Source organism: Adelges cooleyi, unplaced genomic scaffold, assembly GCF_023614345.1.
Source record: "Adelges cooleyi isolate 19-005CV unplaced genomic scaffold, UGA_ACOO_1.1 ACOO_flye_CR_arks_rails_tigmint_CR_PRNA_10, whole genome shotgun sequence".
NCBI classification, from domain to species: Eukaryota; Metazoa; Arthropoda; class Insecta; order Hemiptera; family Adelgidae; genus Adelges; species Adelges cooleyi.
Window position 1 is genome coordinate 338,853 of NW_026095752.1, and position 25,288 is coordinate 364,140.

The following is a 25,288-nucleotide window of genomic DNA, read 5'->3' on the forward strand; positions in this document are numbered from 1 at the left end:
CAAAAATATGTAGTCAAACTCAATTGTTATTTTTCTTTTTAGCATTATACAAATACAATTTTTATAGTTCTACTAACTTATGGAAAACTATTTGTATTTTTGGCTGTTATTAGTTGTATTTTGGAACGTTTAAATTTGCGTGCACGATAGTACAATATTATGTTTTTTCACCTAAGTATATCTTGTATTCTGTTAAAGACGTTTTTTTAATATTGTGTTAATTTTCTATAATCATTAAACGGCATACATTTACTTAACTGGAAATAATTTTATTGGTGAAAGTCTTAACAACATTTGGAAATAAAATTTTGCATTTAACAAAAAACAACTACTTTTACCTATCTCAGACTTCTAGCACATGTCAATAAATAAACCACTTCTTACCAATTGGTATAGAGTTTATGTAAATACATATTATTTGTGCCGTATACATTTTGACATCTGAATAATGTGAGCAAATAAATCGCAACATTATAAAAAACAAGTAAATTAGGACATGCTAAATACTGAAGAGTACAAGAAATATAGAGGAAGGAATATTATAGCTTTATTAAATCAATGTATAGATCCATATAACACACTCATTTCACTTAATTCCGTTAATAACAAACAAGTAAAAGCGTAGTATACTTTATGTATCAGGTATGTATTAAATTAGGTTTATAAAATCATGTATAAATTAACTAAAATTGTATTAATATTAAAAAAAAATTAGATTTTTCAATATCAGTATATAATTTTTTTAATTAATGGTTTTTTTGAGCCGGTGAAATTTAATTCTTCTGGGTTAGGTCCAGTATTCACGATTCATTATAGTGATGAGAAAGTTAATAGAAATCCTGGAGAATCCACCCTTACAGGTCTTTCAGAAGTGGCCACGTATACTACTCGTGTATCAGGAATACGATAAAGTGACAATTTTCTTATATTTGTTTTGCTATAATAAGGTGGCTGATTTGATTTTATTGAAACAGGCCAATAAGCACAATGAATGGTCGGAAGAAGTTCTATCTTTTTTCCAGTCGGACATCCACTATAAGTCAATGCTGACTCTGCGGCTGCCTTTAAAAATAAAAACGGTTAAACGTGTTTTTGAATAATGTATTTTATACAAAAATTACTTTGTCAACATCCTTAGGGAAACATATCAAATCGTCCCAATTTACAGTGGGTTCTGCTACTAGTTGTTGCTTCCATTCAGAAATTGAATCATACACCTATTAATTTGAAAAACATATACTGACTAACAATTAGTTTGAAGGTAACCGAAAAATTCTTAGTTACAAAAGCATATCTGATAAAAGATAAGAGATTAGAGTAAAGCATTCGATTATGTAAATCACTCTCTACTATTAGTGACGCTACATTTGTACGGTATGTCCGATTCTTTGTTATCCTGGTTTAATAGTTACCTATCAGATAGAACCCAAAAATTTAAGATTAACGGTTTTTTGTCAGATCCCTTTCCTGCCCCTTCAGGCGTTCTTCAAGGTGGCCATATATCTCCCTTACTGTTTGCCATCTTTATTATGGATATTGGTTATTGTTTTAATTATTGTGATCACTTACTGTTCGCGGATGACCTCAAATTTTTCGCTATTGTTTCTTCAATCGAAGACTGTTCTTTTATTTAAAAAGACCTTGATAAGTTTATGTTTGGTGTCTTGATAACGGTTTGAAATTAAACACTTCTAAATGTTTAAAAATTTCCTACACCCGTCCTCACAAGTAAATACCATCCATGATCTCGGAGTTATTTTTCAATCGAACCTTTAATTTTCCTCTCATATTGAAAAATCGTGTACCAAAGATTTAAAAACCCGTGGCTTTTTAATCAGATGCACTAAGGAATTTAATGACGAATTGTGTCTTAAAACTTTGTATATGTCACTAGTCAGACCTCTCTTAGAGTATTGTTCAGTTTTATGGAACTCCAGGCAAATTGCTCGTATTGAATCACTTGAGCGTGTGCAAAGACGTTTCTTGCGGCTCATTGGCTATAAGAGACGCCTCGGTCTTGATCCTAGTCTCCCCTGTTCTACTTCCGCTTTAACTTCTAATCAGGCAAGCCTTAATTTGGTATCACTCGGTACTAGACATGAGTTAATTGACGTATCCTTCCTTTTTAAAAATTGTAAAAGGTACCATTGCCTACTCAGATTTGCTTCATCTTCTTAACATGTTAACATCTTCTTTATTGCACTTAACTATTATACTTTTTTAAATAATTGTTGCATTTTTTTTTAAATTCAAGATTTTATTTAATTAAACATTTAGTTTAGTTAACTATGTATCAATTTTAAAATAATATTTCTAGGCATATCTTTAAAATGTGGTTCAGTGATAATTTACAATATAAATCCACTAATAACGTCCTAAAACACTCAACAATATTACCATATCATATTAAATATTATATTATTTTATTATGTATTGTTTATTAATGTTATTTATTTACTTATTTATGTTAAACTATTATTACTATTATTATTATTATTATTATTGTTATACTATGCGCCTGACACAAATAAAAAAAAAGTGGTAATTTAAAAATGTATTAATTAAGGTACCTACTAATTTGTATTATGTACTTAATAAATAAAAAAAACAATTACATTATTTTCCAAATGGACCTACGCGTCTGTATGTTCTCTTAACGCTAATAACTTGATAAATATCTACTTATTCATTATAACAATAATAAACGTTAAGTTAACTATGTATCAGTTTTAAAATAATATATGTAGGCATTTTTTTATGTAATTCAGCGTTAAGTTAAAATATAATTCAGTACCTACAAACTTTGTATTATGTACTTAAAAAAACAATTACATTATTTTCCAATCTGCTAAACTCGCCCGTCTGTAACAAAAAAGAAGCCATTACAGTGGGGTCGGTTCACAAAGGGGACGGACCATATTAAAGGAGGGGGTCAGAGGTTATTATGAATTATTACAACTGAAAGTGATATTATTCTTATGATTGTAACTTCATCTATTTAATATATCTATTTATTTTACCTATATCACACGATACTCGTGTTCATAAAACACTTATTGTCACTTTTTATTTTTGAATACAATAGCTTATTATTTAATGTGAGCAGGCTACTTATACAGGGTGATTCATATAGGATAAGACCCTCATTTTCCATTAAGTGATTTCAATTAAGTAATTTTTTTTTTTTTTTGAAACATTTAAGTTTTATGTTATTTTATATTGTTAAGTTAAAATGTAATAATTCAGTACCTACTAATTTTTTATTATGTACTTAAAAAACAATTACGTTATCATCTATTTGGCTGGACTCGCCTGTCTGTAACAAAAAATAAGCCAATACAGTGGGTTGGTGCACGAGGGGATGGATCATATTAAAGAAGGGGGTCTGTGGTTAATATAAATTATTACAACTGAAAGTGATATTATTCTTATGACTGGAACTTCATCTATTTAACAACATAAATATTTTTTTCTCTTCTCTTCTTTTTAGTCGGGGTCGGAGTCTAGTGGGGACGGAGAGGTTGCGACTAAGTTTGAAATTTAAGACGGGAGGTACGGAGTGCAGTTTCGTTTTTATCTGCACGAAATTGCAGATACAAATTGCAACTTTACCGCACTTCACCGGCCGTATTAAATTTTAATTCTTATAATTAATCCAAAACTGGTTATCGATCAGTCACAACGTTTAGCGAATATTTCTGCAAAATTATTCCCTTGCATTTGGTCGAAAAAAAGTCATTTAATGTCACATTACCTTCAATAAAATCCCAAAATAGTGTCATTATTGATTTTATAAGCTATGTTGAGTTATCATTTTGGAACACTATATATATATTTTTATAAGTATAGACTATTGAATTAGGTAGCAAAAAAACCTAGCACGATGAGCGGGAGAATGCGGGACGACATAGTATGAAATGCCAGCTGCCACGCACACTCGCTATACCTAGGTAGTACACACGATCATTCATTTTTGCAATCCCAAAATCAGTATGAAAAGTACTATCGATTTAAAAAAAATGGTATCCAATAAAGTGGATTTATACCCAAAATGTTATTACATTTAAAAATTGTTGAGAAAATATATACAGGGTGATTATTTTATCATGAACATCTCATAGGGTTTAATAAGAAATAAAAATATTTTTTTTCATATTGTTGTATACAATGTGATCTCAGTTTTTCACAATTATTTTTTTTACCCCCTTCCCACTTAGTTTTTTTGATAGCATCTTTCAAAACTTAAATAGTAATGCATACATTTCATTAACTTCTTAAATTGAGAATTATGTCCTAAACATTTTGACTGGTCGATAACGAGTTTCAGATAACTATTTTTAAAGTTATAAGAGTTTAAAAGTTAGGATGAGAGGGGAAGTGCGGTTGGGAAATGCACGCAGATAAAAATAATACTACGCTTCACCTTTCCTCCTGCTCTAAACTTGAAACTTCAATAACTTCAAAAATAGTTATCTGAAACTCGTTGTCGACCAGTCAAAATGTTTAGGACATAATTCTCAATTTAAGAAGTTAATGAAATGTATGCATTACTATTTAAGTTTTGAAAGATGCTATCAAAAAAACTAAGTGGGAAGGGGGTAAAAAAAATAATTGTGAAAAACTGAGATCACATTGTATAACAACAATATGAAGAAAAAAAAATGAATTTATTATTAAACCCTATGAGATATTGAGTGGTTCATGATAAAAGAATCACCCTTTATAGTATGATAAAATTACTTCAATTTTTTTCTAAGAACGAAAAACCTTTTGTGTAGTAAAAAACATTACTCGATTATATTACCTGTTCTGGGGAATATGTCCTAGATGGTTGATTACATGCACCAGCGTTCACTAAAACGGTAAAACACGGCAGCAAAAATATAATATTCCAATTCATTTTTTCGTGTATTTATTAAGAAATACCTATAACACTAAGAAATAACTAGAGGAATCAAAATCAGGTACAGCACTGAACGTTTGTTGGTTTTAAGTATTTACAACAACTTACATGTCTTTTTTACTGTATTGCCATTCTGATAATATCTGTTCTGTTACCATTGGTGAAACAGAAGTATACAAACATGATTTATAGAGTTGCTACTTCAAGCAATTGGCCAAGTATCAATAAAGTTATAGTGTACACAGGCACAAAAAAAGCCAACATCGTTGTAAAAACAATAACATCGCTGCTCCGCTTCGTAGCTAAAATATACTTTGCTTATTTTAAATTATTATTGCATCTAAAAATATTTTATGGCTTGTGGCTTCTGTTTCAGTACACAAGATGTAAATGCATGTTTGCCTGTTTTTTTACTGTATTACTTTATTCTAATAACATCTGTTTCTACGACTAAATTTAAATGTAGCTAGAAAAATAATGCTTTAACATTGTATTTCAGAAATATACAAACATGATCTATATATTGAGTAAATGAGTATTATGAGTCGAGGGTTAAAAGTAAAATTGGAATGAAAACAATGTTATAAGATGTAGCATATATATGATACGGACGGGAACCAAAGTTTTATATTTTTTAGGGTGGTCTGAACACATTCATATTTTATGTCGGTAATAATACATTTATTACCGACATTTATTACCGACATTTATAAATTTAAGTACACAATGTAGCTTCAAGACTATAACTGTAACTGGTAAAAAAGGTGCTGTCTCACAGACCACATATCACTGTAAATCTTATTAGGCTTCTCATTACTGTTCTAGATTCGTGTTAAAAATGTATTATTTTTAGGTATGGAAAATTTATCTCAATGCAACAAATACCTATATTATGCGACTGTTTTAATTAGTGGTTCAATACTACCCAATTATAAAAACGTATTGCTTACTACTTCACAGCTATAATATACATACATAATTCATAAATTGGTAAACATCCATATTTATTTTCAGTTTGTTTTATTTTAACCATAAGAGGTAAAAATTCACGTAACTTAAAAAATTGAATTATAAAAACCAAATAATTATATTGAAAACTGACTTTTTGTTTAAGATTTAAGCGTCGATGCGCAGCTGAGAAGCTATTGGCTTTATTTGATGTTGTTTTTTTATGTGCCTTTGTATAATGTAACTTTTTTTAGTACTGGACCGCAATACTGGACTTTCTTAAACTTATTTAAAACGAAAAACGTGGATCGTGGTGTAGTTTCCTTAAGCCCTCACAACAGTTTATATCATTTGCAGTGCAATACAATTGTAAGTGACTTAGGCGAACTATTCATGCATCAATTATCTATTGAATGATTCCCACGTTTTTGGTTTTAAGCTTTTCAAGTATTTTCATACTTTAAAAATTACATTTAACTTTCATATTTGATATTTATTAGTCTACTTTAAAAACGAAGTTAATTAAAACAATTTTTTTCGTATTATAAAATAACATAAAATTTAAATGTTTCCAAAAAGGAAAAATTACTAAATAGAAATTAGTTTAATAGAAAATGTGTGTCGCCTATCCTAGAAGAATCACCCTGTAAAAGAAACCTGCATACAATAAATAATGGAAAAGAGTATCATGTGATATAAGTTTTTAGGAGAATCTGAAATAGCGAACTCGAAAATGAAAAATTGTATAAATTTACTCTAAAACCACCCAGTAAGCCGTGTTTTTGGAATTAGAAAACTATGTTTAGATGACAAAACTATTTAAAATCAATGACAAAGATGCTGCGAAAGTCAGAAAAATAAATTAACTGCCTAAAAAGAATTTTAGTTACTAATCTAATAATAACAAATTACAATTTAAGCTTTAAATTGAGATTTTGCAAAAAAATTGCCTATACCCAATTCCTTAATAAATAGTAGTACGACGTCCCCTTAAGTATCTTGTTTTTGTATGACCAATACCTCGGAACTTTTGGGAAATGATTCTAAAATTTGATCTACCAGATCAAATATCAGATGCTTTGATTGCTTACTAGTGGCTTTGGAGAGTTAAAAATTTACAATATTTTCATCGACGGTTTGGTACACCTATTTGAATAATTACTTAACGAATAATAATTGATACAAAAGAAACTTAAATAAAAATAAATATCAACATACAACAATAATTACATTATGTTATATGCATAAATTTTAATTTTGTCTATTTTATTAACCGTATAATTGTACATTTGTCTTAGCGAAAATAGTTGTTCATAGCAAAAAAAATGGCCGTTAAAAAAAAGAAACCAGCGACCACAGCGTGTTGATTATTTACTTTTCTTTTAAGTGTTGGTGTGCAGTGTCACTTTACGAACAAGTGGGTATATTATTTTGTACTAGTTTATGGAAATCTGTGTTTTTAAAGCGTATTTCGTTTGGTTGTTTGTGTTTTTATATGTTTGAACTATTTTCTTGCACGGTAGTGCTGTATATTTACTTAAATTGTAGCAAATACCTTTGGTGTACATTCGTATTTTACCATCGTTGGAGTGCTTATAATGTTTTTTTTTTTTGTTATTATACCTCTCAAGACATATTGTAACTACATTGCAATTAGCGTTTAACGCATAATTATAAGTATTCAACTAGTATTTTCTAGTATTAGCCAAAGTCCCTGTGTTGTACAGAAGCCAACGATATACAGGTGTTATTATTTTACACATTATATTGTCATACAGTATTTTTCACAATGACAGTAGCGTTGCAAACAAAATACCAAAAACATCTGTTGGTCGTGCGTCATGGTTATACCATTATAAGAACAGCTGTTCATCCACCTATTCAATGCATCAAATTAGAATGTTAACACAAAACAAAAACCAATGACTGCTATTGACACATTGTCACAATTTTTTACTAATCTGTTATGTTATCATTAATTTTCAGATCTTAGTCTTAAAAGTTTACTCGAAAACGCGAAATAAATAAAAAGTTTCCACCCCTTCCAGGGGAAATTATTTATGATGTTTTATTGGTTAATCAATATTTATCGGTGATACTATGCCTAAAGAGTATTCCATTTTGGGGGTTTTTCTCGATTTTGAAGAGGAAGAGGTGAACTTTTAAAATGTCTGATCTATAGAGTTGCTTCTCGAAGAAATTAGATAAGCAGTTTGAAAAATATCGTGTGTCCAAACACCAAAACTAAATAAATAATATAAAATAAAAACATCTAAAAATAATACCTTCTCAGCTTTACACCGAAGCTATATATCTATACCTATTAATATATAATATTTAAATATCCATGTAAATAATTTATAAGTCTTACAAACTATTTGCAAATAATACAAATATATTTTAAGTAAAAGCGTGTCCAGTGACACTGAATTTTTTCTTTTCTAGTATTTTATAATTTGTCTGTATTGTACTGCATTTCATTGTACTTGATTTATATAATACTTTTCTAAACGTTAACATTGTATTATTTTTATAATATAGATAAAGATATTCTATTAATGCTTCAGTTCATCCTTTAGCTTTACAAACCCATAGATTACAATATTCTCAATAAAATCAATCTAAAATGAACATTTTTTCATATCATTTTTTTTGATCTTGCAAACATGTTCAATATATAACATCATTGGTAGGTGATATAATAATTATTGATTTATAACCGCCAAACCGATTTTTTTGTCGTTGATGAAAACCACACTTATAACGTAGAAAGAAAATATATCAACCAGTGTGGTTTTATAATAACTATGAATCACATGATATGATATTTGGGGATTTCATGAGTTGTATGAGATTTTTGTTTTCTATACAAGTTGTGTTAGTAAGAGTTGTTATAAGTAGTAACAATAGCTTCGTTTCTTTAACATAGGTACCTAGATGTCCTAAATTTATTATTACTTTTTTTTATGTAATTTGATGTTATATTTGTTTATTTTCTCATTTATAATATTTTTTTTTGTCAATTCTATTAGTTATTATTTTTGGGGGGTATTTATAAAAAAAAAAAAGTATATTTTATGTAAGTAGGTAAAAATTAAATTTATCTATTTTGTATTTAGATAAAATTGTATTTTTATTTATCCTTATGTAAATTATTTTAGCTTCGATGCAAAGCGAGAAGGTATTGGTTTTACTCTGATGTATGTTTTTTTTTTATCTGTATACACTGTAACTTCTTTAATACTGGACCAATTCCTTCGAATAGCAACTCTATAAATCACAATTTTCATCTAGTTGGTACTTTGGGGGGGTAAAAGTTGAAAAAGTTTAACTCTTCACAGGCGAAAGTTGAAAAAAAAAAAAAAAAAACCGTACGAGTTTTTAAGTTAGAACTTTTACTGGCTATAGCTTCGAGAAAAACAGTCGGATCGAGTTGAAATTTATAAGAAATATTTATTTAGTATGCCCGCGCACGTCAGTTATATCAAATTTGAATTTAACCCAATGCCCACCCCCCTAGGGGGGGTACAGGTTCTTTTGTTTTTCGGGGTTTTTAGCCGTAATTTTAAGACCTTTGGGTTGAAAATTTGCCAGTAGTTGGAACTCATATGTATCCATAACATATTAAACGGAAAAATAATTCGGCACTACAGTTTTTTTTTAATAGCCGGAAAACTGCGTTTTCGCAGATTGCGTATATTTTAACAAAAAACACTTAAAATCTTAAAAAAATTGTTATCAAATCATTAAAACAATTTTATGTAGATCTATGCAGAATGATACTATTGAGTTTTGTGCTCAAGTAACACTTTTGACTTTAAGTTGACACAAAGTTCAATTTTTTTTTTTTTTTACTTAAGTTCTTTCTGGCTGATAAAATTGAGAACTGATAACAAATTCGTAATCACCGACCCCAAAAACATATATTTGACCCCTTTTAATGCCTTTTTCACAAAATCCAGAAAAATGTTTAGCTTCGATGCAAAGCGAGAAGGTATTGGTTTTACTCTGATGTATGTTTTTTTTTTATCTGTATACACTGTAACTTCTTTAATACTGGACCAATTCTTCGAATAGCAACTCTATAAATCGCAATTTTCATCTAGTTGGTACTTTGGGGGGTAAAAGTTGAAAAGTTTAACTCTTCACAGGCGAAAGTTGAAAAAAACAAAAAAAAAACCGTACGAGTTTTTAAGTTAGAACTTTTACTGGCTATAGCTTCGAGAAAAACAGTCGGATCGAGTTGAAATTTATAAGAAATATTTATTTAGTATGCCCGCGCACGTCAGTTATATCAAATTTGAATTTAACCCAATGCCCACCCCCCTAGGGGGGTACAGGTTCTTTTGTTTTTCGGGTTTTTAGCCGTAATTTTAAGACCTTTGGGTTGAAAATTTGCCAGTAGTTGGAACTCATATGTATCCATAACATATTAAACGGAAAAATAATTCGGCACTACAGTTTTTTTTAATAGCCGGAAAACTGTGTTTTCGCAGATTGCGTATATTTAAACAAAAAACACTTTAAATCTTAAAAAAATTGTTATCAAATCATTAAAACAATTTTATGTAGATCTATGCAGAATGATACTATTGAGTTTTGTGCTCAAGTAACACTTTTGACTTTAAGTTGACACAAAGTTCAATTTTTTTTTTTTTTTTTTAAGTACAAACGCACTCTACCAGATGTGAGAAACGAAAAAAAAAAAGTATAATTTTTTGTTCTTGGCATCATCGTGTGTACGAACGGCATATTGATGCGCGCTCTTATCTGCTCTATAGTGTATAGTTGTTGTAATTATCAATTTTCGAGACAAAATAATATTCGATCGTGACCATATAAACGCCCGATCGCGTTATCAACTGTCCACCGTCTTATGTACACGGTACAGGTGGGAACGAAAAACCCCTTATCGGCCCGAGCCGGTCATGGTGTGTGAGAGAGAGGTCGGGGGTGATGACATTTGTAGTGTAGTTAGTCCAGTCAGTATTCGATAATTCGATTATCAGTTATTGATTTAAAATTGATCGTCGTTCCGAGTATTATTATTTTTATTTACATATTGTAAAAAAAAACATGAATGATAATATTATATATTATGACTTGTTCAATTCTTGTAAAATTGAACTTTGTGATACTGCTCTTATACTATTATTAAAAAAGTACAATTTTTTAAATCTCCATAAAAGGGTATAGTATTATTAAAAATTAAAATTTAACAAGCAACAGCCGGCAGCTAGTGGCTATAAGCGTTAGGAACATTTAAATAAAAAGTAATATAATATGTAAGTAAAATGTATTGTTTTCTCCATTACAGTAACAGTATAAGATTTAATTTTTATTTAAATGTTAGAAACTCAATTTTTCTTTAGAATACAACGAGAAATTAATGTACAATTACATTTACATTTTCAATTTAAGGATCTATCTATGAAAAGGTTTTTTTAGTTACATTTTGTTTTGTACATTATCAATCTAGTAAAATAGAAGTATAATAGTGCTTTGAAAGAATATAATATATGCGAACTATAATTTGTTAGTGTGAGATTGTCTACTGGAAGTATATAACAAATAAACCAAACACAGTGTAAGCCAGCAAAGTAAGAAATTATTAAATTTGAATTGGTCATTTCCATCATCATCGACCATTCTAACTAAAACTAACAAGACATTGTTTATGTGTTATTTGGTCCACTGGGTTTTTACCAAAAAAAAAAAAAAAAACCAGTACAGTGGGGTCGGGGCATAGTGGGGACGGAGCATAGTGGGGACGGGGAGGTCACAGGTTTATAGGAATTTTTAAATCTGAAAGTGATAAAATCACTTTCGAAAAACGCTTCGATGCAAATCGGTAGTTAGTATTTTCAAGGCAGTACAATCTAAACCAAGCACAGTGTAAGCTAGGAAAGTTAGAAAGTAATAAATTGAATCGGCCATTTCAAAAACGACTTAGGTCACCGATTTTTCAAAACTGTCTTTTTATCAATGTAATAATTATATACTTAGCTACGTATTCTGTGTGAAAACTCAATTTGTCAGACTCATATTTAATACAAATGTTGAGTACAAGAAATTTGAATCACTGCAAAATATATTTATGAAGTTTCTTGTGGCTAGTGTAATATTTCAAATTTGTGACTTGTGTCGTTTTTTAAATGACTGATAAAATTACAAAATAGAAGCATCAAAGCGTTAATTTGAAAGTGATTTTATCCGAGAGGACTAGTATAGTAGAGTATTGGCATAATGTAATCAAAGCAATGAGGAAACGGAGAGGTCACAGGTCTACAAGAATTATTATAAATAAAAGTGATAAAATTGAATAAAATCGCTTTCAAATAAACGCTTTGATGCTTCTATTTTGTAATTTTATCAGTCATTTAAAAAACGACACAAGTCACAAATTTGAAATATTACACTAGCCACAAGAAACTTCATAAATATATTTTGCAGTGATTCAAATTTCTTGTACTCAACATTTGTATTAAATATGAGTCTGACAAATTGAGTTTTCACACAGAATACGTAGCTAAGTAATAATTATTATACATTTGATAAAAAGACAGTTTTGAAAAATCGGTGACCTAAGTCGTTTTTGAAATGGCCGATTCAATTTATTACTTTCTAACTTTCCTAGCTTACACTGTGCTTGGTTTAGATTGTACTGCCTTGAAAATACTAACTACCGATTTGCATCGAAGCGTTTTTTCGAAAGTGATTTTATCACTTTCAGATTTAAAAATTCCTAAAACCTGTGACCTCCCCGTCCCCACTATGCTCCGTCCCCACTATGCCCCGACCCCACTGTACTGGTTTTTTTTTTTGATTAATAATCTATTATCTTATCTAGATAATAAATATTAAGCAATCTTTTTCCAACGCTGCACAGAACTTTTGATTAATAATCTATTATCTTATCTAGATAATAAATATTTAGCAATCTTTTCCAACACTGCACAGAACTTTAAGATAAATATTTCTGTTTGAAGCGCTCGGTAACCTGCACCATGTTTTTTCGCCATTTGTAATATGTAAGTAGGTTAGTACAATAACAAAACATACAAACTAGAAAAACCACTGAACACGTGTGGGATACCTTGAATATTGTCAACATCTATATGATTATAAAATACAATGGCGTTGCAAAAAACATGTTTAACCTTATAGTAGATTCATAATAAATTTACACAGAAATCAAGAAGTTTCTAAAAAATAATATTTCAATCAATAACCGTATTACCAACAGGGAATAATATTGAAAAAAATTGGGTTTATATCCCCTATTTTTGTTAATAACTATTTATTTATGAATTTATTAATACAAAATCATGATAATAATATGAGATGAGCAATGACGGCCCACAACGTCATGCGAACCGCCGGAACAGCCGTAATAATAAGTTTCAAGTTGACTATTTCTACTTTTGGTAAATTATATTTTTTTGGAGTCGGCGATTGCGAACTTAATACCAGTTTTCACGTTTTTACTCGGCCATAATATTATGTAAACTTAAAAAAGTATATATTTTTTAACGCCATACACGGTGGTGCAATAATGATGATAATAATTACAAACCTTCGGTTTTTTTTCATGGGCCGTCGCGTACTACCGCACAGCTGAAAGAATATTGTGACCCACACTGCAAAAGCAATTACTTTGGGTAAACAATGATTTACCCAAAGTTGTTGTAACAAATCGAGTTTCGTTTGCATAGAGTTAATATAAACAGGGCAAGATGTTTTTTAATGTACGGTATTAATACTAACCTAACCGCCACCACGTGGTACAGGTAGGGTTAAGCGGGGCGAATGTAAAAGCGTTTTTTTCAAATGTCAGTAAAAGTATTGAGTTAAAGCTAAAAGTAATTGTCGACGGTATCTAAAAATAGCATCACTACATATGTTCTGTTGTATAACGGTATTAATAAAAACGATCCGATAACATGCGATATTGCTACAAAATATATTTGCATAAAAAAACAAACCAGTAAACTTGTGAAATACAAAATTATTTTATTTTACAATATTTTATAGTTTGTATTCCAAGTTGTACAAGACGGGTTACGCACCATGGCTGTGGCGTACAGCTGCTTGGAGTATATACAATTAGTTTATACCATAATAATATAAGTTATGTGAAAATTGTTAATGTATGATAACATTATATGATATGTGAACGTTTCAAATGAATAACAATATAAATTACAATGACACTGACGATTATCCATACTAGAAACATCGGCAGAAATACCATGATAGTCAAAAGTTTCAGCAACAGTGCATAAGAAGTCAATACAAGTAGCAAAGGTGCAATAGCCGTGAGTAAGAGCACCAGTAAGACAATACTAGCAAAGAGCAGCACAATAGCTACTGCACTGACCACAACTCCATAACACACCTTTGCGAATAGGCCTTTGCCCATTTCTCGGATGCTAGTCAGAAAGGTCGTTCCAACAACCTGTTAAATACATTTCAAGAATACAGCGAAAGAGTTAAATTCAAAAATTAATTTTAAACTTACAAGTTCTGGTCGGTGGGGTAGGTATATAACTGTCAAAAACAAAATAATATGTAAATTGCTATGAGAAGTTTATTACCTGTGTGTCGACCTGCAGGATCGGCAAATTTGGTTTTCCAAATTTAATAAGTGAAGTTCTGTCAAGGTTTTTGACTTCGGGCAACACCATGCCAAAACCCGGGTAGGAAATTATATCTACACTGCAGTGCAAATGGCGGCTGTCCATTGTCAAATTCCAACTGACTTGTTCTTCCTTATATAACTTTTTGAGAGAGGTATTTTATATTTTAATAGATTTCGGAGAAACTTTTAAGCGCAAAATATTTAAATTTCTATGAGAAGTTTATTACCTGTGTGTCGACCTGCAGGATCGGCAAATTTGGTTTTCCAAATTCAATAAGTGAAGTTCTGTCAAGGTTTTTGACTTCGGGCAACACCATGCCAAAACGCGGGTAGGAAATTATATCTACACTGCAGTGCAAATGGCGGCTGTCCATTGTCAAATTCCAAATGACTTGTTCTTCCTTATATAACTTTTTGAGAGAGGTATTTTATATTTTAATAGATTTCGGAGAAACTTTTAAGCGCAAAATATTTAAATTTCTACGAGAAGTTTATTACCTGTGTGTCGACCTGCAGGATCGGCAAATTTGGTTTTCCAAATTTAATAAGTGAAGTTCTGTCAAGGTTTTTGACTTCGGGCAATACCATGCCAAAACCGGGTAGGAAATTATATCTACACTGCAGTGCAAATGGCGGCTGTCCACTGTCAAATTCCAACTGACTTGTTCTTCCTTATATAACTTTTTGAGAGAGGTATTTTATATTTTAATAGATTTCGGAGAAACTTTTAAGCGCAAAATATTTAAATTTCTATGAAAAGTTTATTACCTGTGTGTCGACCTGCAGGATCGGCAAATTTGGTTTTCCAAATTTAATAAGTGAAGTTCTGTCAAGGTTTTTGACTTCGGGCAACACCATGCCAAAACGCGGGTAGGAAATCATATCTACACTGCAGTGCAAATGGCGGCTGTCCATTGTCAAATTCCAAATGACTTTATGTAGTCCTGACTGGCTCATTGTTCCAATCAACACAACGATCATCAACACAAAAACCGTAGAATACTGTTTATACATATTGTATTAGCTGTAAGAGATCCTTCGAAACAGGAAAAATTAGCAAAAACGGTTCGGAGAAATATGTTGTTTTACACTGAAATGGTGCGGTGATACAAATGTAATAACAGTTACGTTATAAACAAGCCGTTTTTAATACACATGTACCTATATTAGTAGTATTGGCCAGCATATATAAATATATAGAATGTTTTTTTTAAATAACATATGTTCTACTTTTTACCGTTAAAAGTTCCGAAGTGTATTTTACACTTGTTGTAGGTATAATATGTTAGACCTATCTTCAGACTTATAAGAAAGCCAACACTCGGTTGAGGCTGTACATAACAAATCTATTACAATCTCGAAATCCCAAAAAAAATATATTAATCATTGTCAATGGTGATTTGAAATAATCTATTGGTATGATAGAAGCCCAGTGATACTCAAGTTTATTTTAGTAATATCCCACGGCCGGGGAAATCATCGGTTCAGAAACAATGATTTTTATAAATAAATGTGTGATAATTATTCTAAAAAAAACCCTTTTTGAAGAATGTGCATAATATTCTATTTTTGTACTTTGGTAAGTACAAAGTTGATCATCTGTCTACAATAATTTCTCACTACGGTGATCCAATTGGTGTAAGTCACTTTATTTCTAGGAAAATATTAATATTCTGAAAAACAGTGATTTCGTATTCTTTTTGGTTCATATTTTACTATATTTTTTAATACTGTGAAAATTCTTAACTTCATCCCTTATACGTTAAAAGATTAGTGACTTCATTTTTCCAAATGAGAACAAATATTTTTAACTCGATACAAAAGCAGTGAAAAATGTAATTTTACTATCGTCGTTCGATTTTTAATTTTCATTAACCGGGTCGTTACTTATTACGTTTTTAAGACTTGAAATTTTGATCAATACTCATTTGGGATTTCAACACAGGTAGCATGTTACTTGCTATTAAATAATATTATCAACCCCGTCGTCCGTCGTTAAAATCGATAACCAGACACTTAACACTCACTCAATAACATGCACTACATATTTTTGAGTTTTGAGATAATATTATGCCCTGGCTACTAAAGATTTGGAAATGTTACCATCATCAATAATCACAATAATATATTACCCTGATGTGAAAATAACGACTAACATTGTTGATGGTAATGATAATGCCAATTAAAATTAAATAGTTGTTGACGTCAAATTCGCAGGAATGTTAAAAACTTATTTTTTGCAAAATTTCTCTAAACACAATATTATTGATATAAACATGTATTTATTCGTTTATTAAAATACATTTTCCTATATTTATTTAAATATCTGTATTTAACAAAAAAAAAAAATGCCATTACTTAGCCCAGAATTCTAGCACATGTCAATAAGTGATAACCACTTTTACCAATTTGTTAAGGGTTTATGTAAATAAATATTTTTTGTGACATTTTCTTTTTTTTCTAAATTACCAGAGCAAATTAAATTGCCACATTACAAAATACAAATAACAGAACATTTAAACACTGAAGGGTAAAAATAAAATAGAGGAAGGAATGTTATAACTTTATTAAATCAATGTCTAGATCAATAATTTATTAAAACTATAAAATAATTCAATTTTAGTTGATTTATACACAATTTTGTAAACCTAATTTGTTTACATACCTATTACATAAAGCATACTACGCCTATATAAAACTTTTATTTGTTTGTTGCTAACGGAATTAAATGAAATGAGCGTATTATTTATACATTTTTTTTAAACATAAGTGTTTTGAGACGATAAAATTGAATTCTGCCACTCTGATTTTAATCAGTATTCACTATTTGCAAGTTAAGTCTTTTGAAAATGAGTAAAAGTCCTGGCTCAGGCACCGAATCGTTTTCAAAAGCGGCCACGACTACTGCTGTTATATTTGGAATTTTTCTAAGTGTATAGCTTTTTAAAAGACTTCGGTTTCCTGCGTTAGTTGTGTACCTATCAGGAGGCCAGGTAATTTGTTGACTGTTCACAAGAAGACCTTCCAAAATATCAGGTGGACATCCACTATTAATCAATCCGGCCTTTACATTATCCTTTAAAAATAAAAACGGTTAAACACGTTTTTGAATAATGTATTTAGTACAAAAATTACTTTTTCTTCAGTCGTAGGTATATATGACGAAGTACTCCAATTTATATTGGTCATTTTTTCTAGTGGACCTAACCAACCTTGAATTGATGCATTTGGATGGAGGTTTTCGGGCTAAAAAAATTTAAACGATTATAAATTTGAAAAAAAAAGTTCAGACGGATAAAAAATATTTTACAGTCTATGTTCTCTTAACGCTAATAACTTGATAAATATCTACTCATTCATTGTAACAATAATAAACGTAAATTTAACTATGTATCAATTTTAAAATAATATATGCAAGCATATCTTTTAAATGTAATTCAGCGTTAAGTTAAAATGTAACAATTCAGTACCAACTAATTTTTTATTATATACTTAAAAAAAACAATTACATTATTATCCAATCTGCTATACTCGCCCGTCTGTAACAAAAAATAAGCCATTACAGTGGGGTTGGTTCACAAAGGGGACGGATCACATTAAAGGGGGGGGTCAGAGGTTATTATGAATTATTACAACTGAAAGTGATATTATTCTTATGATTGTAACTTCACTTTATTATCACTTTTTATTTTTGAATACAATAACTTATTATTTAATGTGAGCAGGCTCCATAATATACAGGGTGATTCATATAGGATAAGACCCTCATTTTCCATTTTTTTTTTTTTTTGGAAACATTTAAGTTTTATGTTATTTTATATTGTTAAGTTAAAATGTAGTCATTCAGTACCTACTAAATTTTTATTGTATACTTAAAAAAACAATTACGTTATCATCCATTTGGCTGCACTCGCCTGTCTGTAACAAAAATAAGCCAATACAGTGGGTTGGTGCACGAGGGGATGGATCATATTAAAGGAGGGGGTCTGTGGTTAATATCAATTATTACAACTGAAAGTGATATTATTCTTATGATTGTAACTTCATCTATTTAACAACATGAATATTTTTTTCTCTTCTCTTTTTATTAGTCGGGGTCGGAGTCTAGTGGGGACGGAGGGGTTGCGACTAAGTGTGAAATTTAAGACGGGAGGTACGGAGTGCAGATACGAATTGCAACTTAACCGCACTTCACCGGCCGTCTTAAGTTTTAAACTAGAATGACTTTAAAGTAATTGATCCAAAACTGGTTATCGATCAGTCACAACGTTCAGCGAATATTTCTGCGAAATTATTCTCTTGCATTTGGTCGAGATAAAGTCATTTAATGTCGCATAACCCGCAAAGAAATCCCAAAATAGTGTCATTATTTATTTTATAAGCTATGTTGAGTTATCATTTTGGAACACTATACATATTTTTTTATAAGTATAGACTATTGAATTAGGTAGCAAAAAAACCTGCCACGATGAGCGGGAGAATGGGGGACGACATAGTATGAAATGCCAGCTGCCACGCACACTCGCTATACCTAGGTAGTACACACGATCATTCATTTTTGCAATCCCAAAATCAGTAAGAAAAGTACTATCGATTTAAAAAAAATGGTATCCAATAAAGTAGATTTACACCCAAAATGTTATTATATTTAAAAATGTCTGAGAAAATATTTATATATAGTAAGATCAAATTACTTTTTTCCTAAGAACGTAAAATATTTTGTGTAGTTATGAAAAACAAAAAAATGTATTTTGTATATACTAAAAAAAAAAATTGAAAGACATTATTCGATTATATTACCTGTCTTAGGGAATGTGTCCTAGATGGTTGTTTACATGCACCAGCGTTCACTAAATAGGTAAAACACGGCAACAAAAATATAGTTTTCCAATTCATTTTTTCTTGTATCTACTAAGAAATACCTATAACACTAAGAAACAACTAGAGGAAACAAAATCAGGTACAGAACTGAGCATTTGTTAGTTTGAAGTATTTACAACAGCCTGCATTTGTTTTTTACTGTAGCCAGCCATTCTAATAACCTCTGTTCTGTTCTGTTAACATTGTATTTCTGAAGTATACAAACATGATTCATAGAGTTCCTACTGCAAGGAATTGGTGCAGTATCAAAAAAAAAAAAATTCAGTGTACACAGACACAAAAAAAAGCCCACATTATTGTAAAATCAATAGCATCGCTGCTTTGCGCCGTAGCTAAAATATGTATTTGCTTATTTTGAATTATTATTGCGTATAAAAACCTAGTAAAGAATATTATTACAATATTTTGAAAAGTTAATAGTGTTTAGTATTAACACATACTTGATTGTTTTTTTTATTGTAGTCAACCATTCTAATAACATCTATTTCTACGATTAAATTTAAATGTAGCTAGAAAAATAATGCTTTAACATTGTGTATCAGAAGTATACAAACATGATCTATATACGTATATATTGATTAAATGAGTATTATGTGTTGAGGGTCAAAAGTAAAATTGGAATGAGTACAATGGTACAAGATCTTTCATACATATGATTAAAATTAAATAGATCAAAGTAATGTTATTTCTTATTAGGATGGTCTGAATACATTCATATTTTATGTCGGTATTAAATATATATTAGTTCATGTACACAAAGTAGCTTCAGGAATATATATGTAACTGGTAAAAAAGGTGCTCTCTCATAGACCACCTATCAATGTAAATTTTATTAGGCTTCTCATCACTGTTCTAGATCCATGTTAAAAATGTGTTTTTTTTTTATATGGACAATTTATTTTAGTTATGGTGCTTGAGATTCTATTTGTCGCATTCTTCTTATCGTCTTTATTGCACGGTGTCTTGCCAGTGAATTTTGAACAATTGAGGTCCTCTATTCTTAAATTCTCTAATGATCTGACACAATCTAATGTGACACAAGACTTAAGCAAATAATGAAGATCCGAGGTATACAACAACTAATTACACATTAGTAAGAATTTACAAATTTCCTTACTAAATTAAAAATATAGTGTCGTCCAAGAGCAAGTTAGCCTAAGTAACCTATTTTTTATTTTCGTTACATATAAAAAAAAATAACTACTAATAATTAACATTACGTAAACTAATTATTTTTATTAAAAACATAATATCTACGTTAAAAAATTCCCACTTTTGAGAAAAATATAAAACACTTCAATACTTATTTAATAAAATAATGCTGGTTCTATACCGTTTTTATACTTATGTTGCATATTATCATAATAAACGTTTTCGTTAAATTATCACTTCTCCGATCTTCTACTATAATATTTATAAACCTCCATTACTAATCTCATTAGCTTGTTTATTTCAATTTACAACAAATTTGACTTACTATAAAAGCACTACATCAAGAGCGGTAGCGAAGATAATTATTTTTTTTAGCAATTTTTGGGTTGGGGGCATATATGTTGTATTCACAACGTTCAAATTAGAACTAAATGATAAGTTCCAAATAGTTTAAGGGCCCAAATTCTCTATGGATTGTTTTAAGCCAGATATTAAACACTACAATATTAGCCAGAAATTTGATGTTTTAATATACTAACCACCTTAGATACTAGCTTGTTACTGCTTCTTAATATACTATATCATTATCTATAATTCCGCCACTACTCTAAGTGTATTCGGTACTTCAACGAGACATGAAAATCCTCTTTCATGGTTGCAGACTCAGCTGAAAAATATTTTATTTGTAACATTTTACTTGTTTTTTTTACAATGTACCATACTAATTCTTTTTATTTCGTCGTTAGGATTTGTGCAGGTATTATAGAAACCTTTATTACAGCCGGTATTATTGTACAATTTTCTTAATTTTCAATATAAGTATAAACAAATATTTTATCGACGCGTAAATTTGCCTTGAAAATCTCTTAATTTGTTGTTAAAACGAATTTTTTTTTTGTATTTTTCTGCTGTTGTTGTCGTTATTGTTTTGTTCTTCTTTGTACAACTGTGTTGAATATAGAACACGTTTTTTTTTTGTTCAATGTAGGACGTTGTCCTACCCATTGTTTTTACAAAAATATGCTATGATTTTTTTTTAAAGTTTCCACAATATTTTATGCCTTGAAAAATTTGAAGGTAATCTAAATATGAATATATCGGTTTGACAAATAACAACAGATATTATGTCACTAGAACACATTTTATAAGAGCGATAACAAATTATCTAATTTAATATGTTATATCAACTACGTAGATATGTATTTAATGTTATATATATATACATAAAACTACACTTTGTAGTGAAGCTACAATTTATATAAGTAGCCACTTGTATAATGATCAATAGTTTAATAATTATTAATAAACCATGATATCAATTAAATTAGTCATAGTTAATATAGTGTAATTTAATTAATAAATTAGTGAAGCTAGAATTTATACAAGTAGCCACTATACATCTAGTTTAGTATTATAAACGTATAAACGAAACCTAAACGTTCAGGTGTACAATTACACTTTATAATAAACCACGTGACAAACGTAACAAGAACAAAGAACACTGTTACACCAAATGATGGCGTGGCGAGATCATTAATCCTCACCTTGCGCATTCATTTTGAGAAAATTGCAATTTTCAGATTTTTCCCTTTACCTAGACTATAAGACCCACCTTTGTGCCAAATTTGACGTTTCTACCTATACTGGAAGTGTCTTATAATTTTGATGATGAGTGAGTCAGTCAGTATATTATTCTAAAAAACAAGAATAGTAACAATATTACTATTAGAGTTGGGGATAAAAGGAATATTTAAATCTCGTTGGATTACAATTTTTTTTAAATAGGTACTTGTATTAAATCGCAATTAGCTATTGATGTTTAATTATTTTACATTTTTCTTTTAAATATAGTATCTTGACAAACCAAAAACTTATAATAAACCCATTCCTTGGAATGTGGTGTACCCTTTTTCTTTATACCGCTTTTTTAGATCAGGTTTTAGCTTTAAGTTATGATAATTAGACCGGAGGTAGATTTAGAGTGAGATAATAATATATACCAATTTTTTAAAAATTACATAATACATTATAAATACTAAAGAGAGCAAATAAAATTAAGGAAGAAATATTATATCTTTATTAAATAAATGTCTAGATCAATATAATCATTTTATTTAATTTCGTTAGCAAAAACAAATACAAGTGTTAGATAATCGTAGTATGCTTTATGGAATAGGTATGTAAACAAATTAGGTTTACAAAATCATGTATAAATCAACTAAAATTTAAATATTCTTTAAAATAATTAGATCTTTACTCTATTAGTGTAATATTTTTTAAATTCATGTTTTATTGAGCTGATGGAATTAAATTCCGACACGCCGATTTTAATCAGCATCCACAACTGATACAAGTCGACTGAAAATAAATAAAACTCCTGTCACAGGCAATCCTTGGTTTTCAAAAGGGGCCGCGATTACTGCATTTGCTCCTGGAATTTTCCTACATTTCAATTTACCCATATTACTTAGGTTATAATAAGGTGGCTGGCCTGATTTTAATTCAGTAGGCCATTTACTCCAATTACTCAGGTCAAGAAGACGTTTTAGAAGATCAGTTGGACATTTACTTCTTCGTAATGCGACCTTTATAGGTATCTTTAAAAATAAAAACAGTTGAACAAGTTTTTGAATAATGAATTTTATACAAAAATTACTTTTTCATCTTTTCCAGGTCGAAGTGTCAATAATCTCCAATTTATATCGCTCGTTTCTTGTAGTGATTCTACCCATTCTCTACTTTTGTGGACGGGATACGGAGCTGGGTACTTAATCATAACAGAATTTATTTATTATAACAATAATGCACATATATAGGGTGATTTTTTTTATCATGGATCACTCAAGATCTCATAGGGGTTGAGTTTAATAAGAAATTAAAGTGTTTTTTGTATATTGTTTCTATACAATGTGCTCTAAGTCGTTCATTCATTTTTTTCGTTTTTACCCACTCCATACTTAGTTTTCTTGACAACAACTTTTGAATTTTGAATGGTAACGTATAATACAATTCATTAACTTTTAAGTTTTAAAATAATGTACTCACAAATTTGACTGGTCGATAACCAGTTTCGGATAACTATTTTTAAAGTTTTTGAAGTTTTAACTTTAGGACAGGAGAAAAGGTGGAGTGTAGTATTATTTTGAACTGCACGCATTTCCTAGCCGCACTTCCTCTCCCAAAACTGATTATAACCCAATCAACATTTCTAGTACAACTTCTAACTCACATCATTACATTATTCTAAATTTAAAAACTTAATGAAATATAAGCGTTACTATTTAAGTTTCAAAAGTTGCTATTCAAAAAACTAAGTTAGAAGGGGGTTAAAAACAAAAGAAAATTGTAGAAAAATAAGATCACGCAGTATAAAAATAACATGAAAAAAAAAATTTAATTTCTTGTTAAACCCTATGAGTAATTGAGTGGCCCATGATAAAAAAATCACCTTGTGGTTTTGTAATCAAACAATTAGTAAGATTATAAGTTAAGCCCCTCAGGTACACCTAGGGTTTACGGGTTTAATGAACTTGGGGCCCCAAGCTCCCTTCTTCCCATGGTATGGGAAGTTGGTCATAGGGCTTACAATCCTACATCGTAAAACCAAACGTTAAGAAACCACAAAACAAGCCTTGGAATTGGAAAAAGACTGGACAACGACTGGACAACGGAAAATGGCATCAAAATTGGTACTTAAAACGTCAGAAAGATTAATAAACCTGGGGCGTTATAGTGTATGCAGAACGGCATTTAAAATTATAATATTTCTATATTAGCTCTACAAGAAGTGAGATGGCCTGGAGAAGGAAGCCTCAGAAACGATGCCAAAACTATTTTTGATAGTGGAAACAGATATGGAAAAGTTTGAAAATGGACTAGGATTTTTAGTAAGAGAGAATATCTTACCATAGGTTAAAACTTTTTAGGCAATTAATGAGCGTATATGCTACATACGTATAACGGGACGCATATTTGATCTAATAATTCTAAACAGTTACACGCCAACCGAAGACAAGGGATATGATATCAGAGATAACTTCTATGATAAACTAGACAGGATATGTGGTATAATATTTATCATCGTATTAAAATATTTCTTGTAGACTTCAATGCGAAAGTAGGGAAGGAGATTTATAGACCAACGATTGGCCGAGATAGTCTCCATTACACAAGCAACGACAATGGTACCCGTCTAATTAAATTCTGTATGGCTATAAAATGGTCTTAAGTAGTACATATTTCCCTAGAAAGGATATCCATAAGCAAAGATGGATAGCCCCAAACCAAGTAGTGAAAAATTAAATAGATCATTTAATGTCAAAATAGAAACAAAGGATGTATACAAAATGTCAGAAGCTTTAGGAGTGCTAGATAGAAACAACAGTGATAAATAGTGCAAAGAATGGTCTGGGAATAAGGAAAAAAAAATAAAAATAAAATCACGTTAAGCCAATCAATAAAGCCATGTATTAGTAATCCTTTGAAACTTAAAGTTAACAGGAGTAAAAATAAACTAATGAATAATAAGGATCCAGGAGAAAGCAATGTAGTAGCATAATTATTGAAGAATCGCGGAGAAGCATTGAAAATCGAAATGTGGAAAATGATCAATCTTAATTAGGAAAAATAAATGATACCAGAAGAATAGAATACGTCGATATGCCCTGTGATTAAAAAGGGGGACAAAGTGGATACAAAAAACTATAATGCCATTTCTTTATTAGACACGTGTTATAAAGTGTTATCTACAATTCTATTAGAGA

The 25,288-nt window shown here is 30.0% G+C and overlaps 2 protein-coding genes across 5 annotated transcripts in view; both read right to left on the minus strand.

Annotated features, from left to right (window-relative positions):
* Nucleotides 1–625: 625 nt before the first annotated feature.
* The window catches only part of LOC126837078 (E3 ubiquitin-protein ligase NRDP1-like), a 46,435-nt gene continuing 21,772 nt past the window's right edge, over nt 626–25,288 (minus strand). Inside the window, exons 1-5 of one of the 3 annotated variants that reach the window (XM_050570843.1) lie at nt 4,805–4,988; nt 3,287–3,316; nt 2,833–2,862; nt 1,122–1,217; nt 626–1,062 (exon numbers count right to left, since the gene is read on the minus strand). In XM_050570843.1, coding sequence (XP_050426800.1) covers nt 811–1,062; nt 1,122–1,217; nt 2,833–2,862; nt 3,287–3,316; nt 4,805–4,900 — 504 coding nt within the window. In that variant the 5' untranslated portion in view covers nt 4,901–4,988 and the 3' untranslated portion in view covers nt 626–810. Of the gene's footprint in view, nt 1,063–1,121; nt 1,218–2,832; nt 2,863–3,286; nt 3,317–4,804; nt 4,989–25,288 lie in introns of those variants that run through there. The other 2 variants (XM_050570853.1, XM_050570875.1) reach the window with 2 other exon arrangements.
* On the minus strand, nt 17,121–19,544 carry LOC126837061 (E3 ubiquitin-protein ligase NRDP1-like). 2 transcript variants are annotated; one of them, XM_050570805.1, is made up of 5 exons: nt 19,293–19,544; nt 18,381–18,410; nt 18,002–18,031; nt 17,628–17,738; nt 17,121–17,568 (listed from the first exon to the last, which is right to left on the minus strand). In XM_050570805.1, exons 1-5 carry the CDS (start codon nt 19,386–19,388, stop codon nt 17,302–17,304), a joined length of 534 nt encoding a protein of 177 aa, XP_050426762.1. In that variant the 5' UTR covers nt 19,389–19,544; the 3' UTR covers nt 17,121–17,301. The 2 variants fall into 2 exon arrangements, with proteins under 2 accessions (XP_050426762.1, XP_050426769.1); XM_050570812.1 differs by lacking the exon at nt 18,381–18,410.

Bases quoted from the DNA above. Each gene is read 5' to 3' on its own strand.
- LOC126837061 (XM_050570805.1), bottom strand. From the start codon at position 19,388: ATGAATTGGAAAACTATATTTTTGTTGCCGTGTTTTACCTATTTAGTG. The intron at 18,411-19,292 runs GTAATATAATCG...TTTTTGTTACAG, and splicing joins GGACACATTCCCTAAGACAG to ACAGGCGAGTGCAGCCAAAT. The intron at 17,569-17,627 runs GTAATTTTTGTA...TTATTTTTAAAG, and splicing joins TACCTACGACTGAAGAAAAA to GATAATGTAAAGGCCGGATT.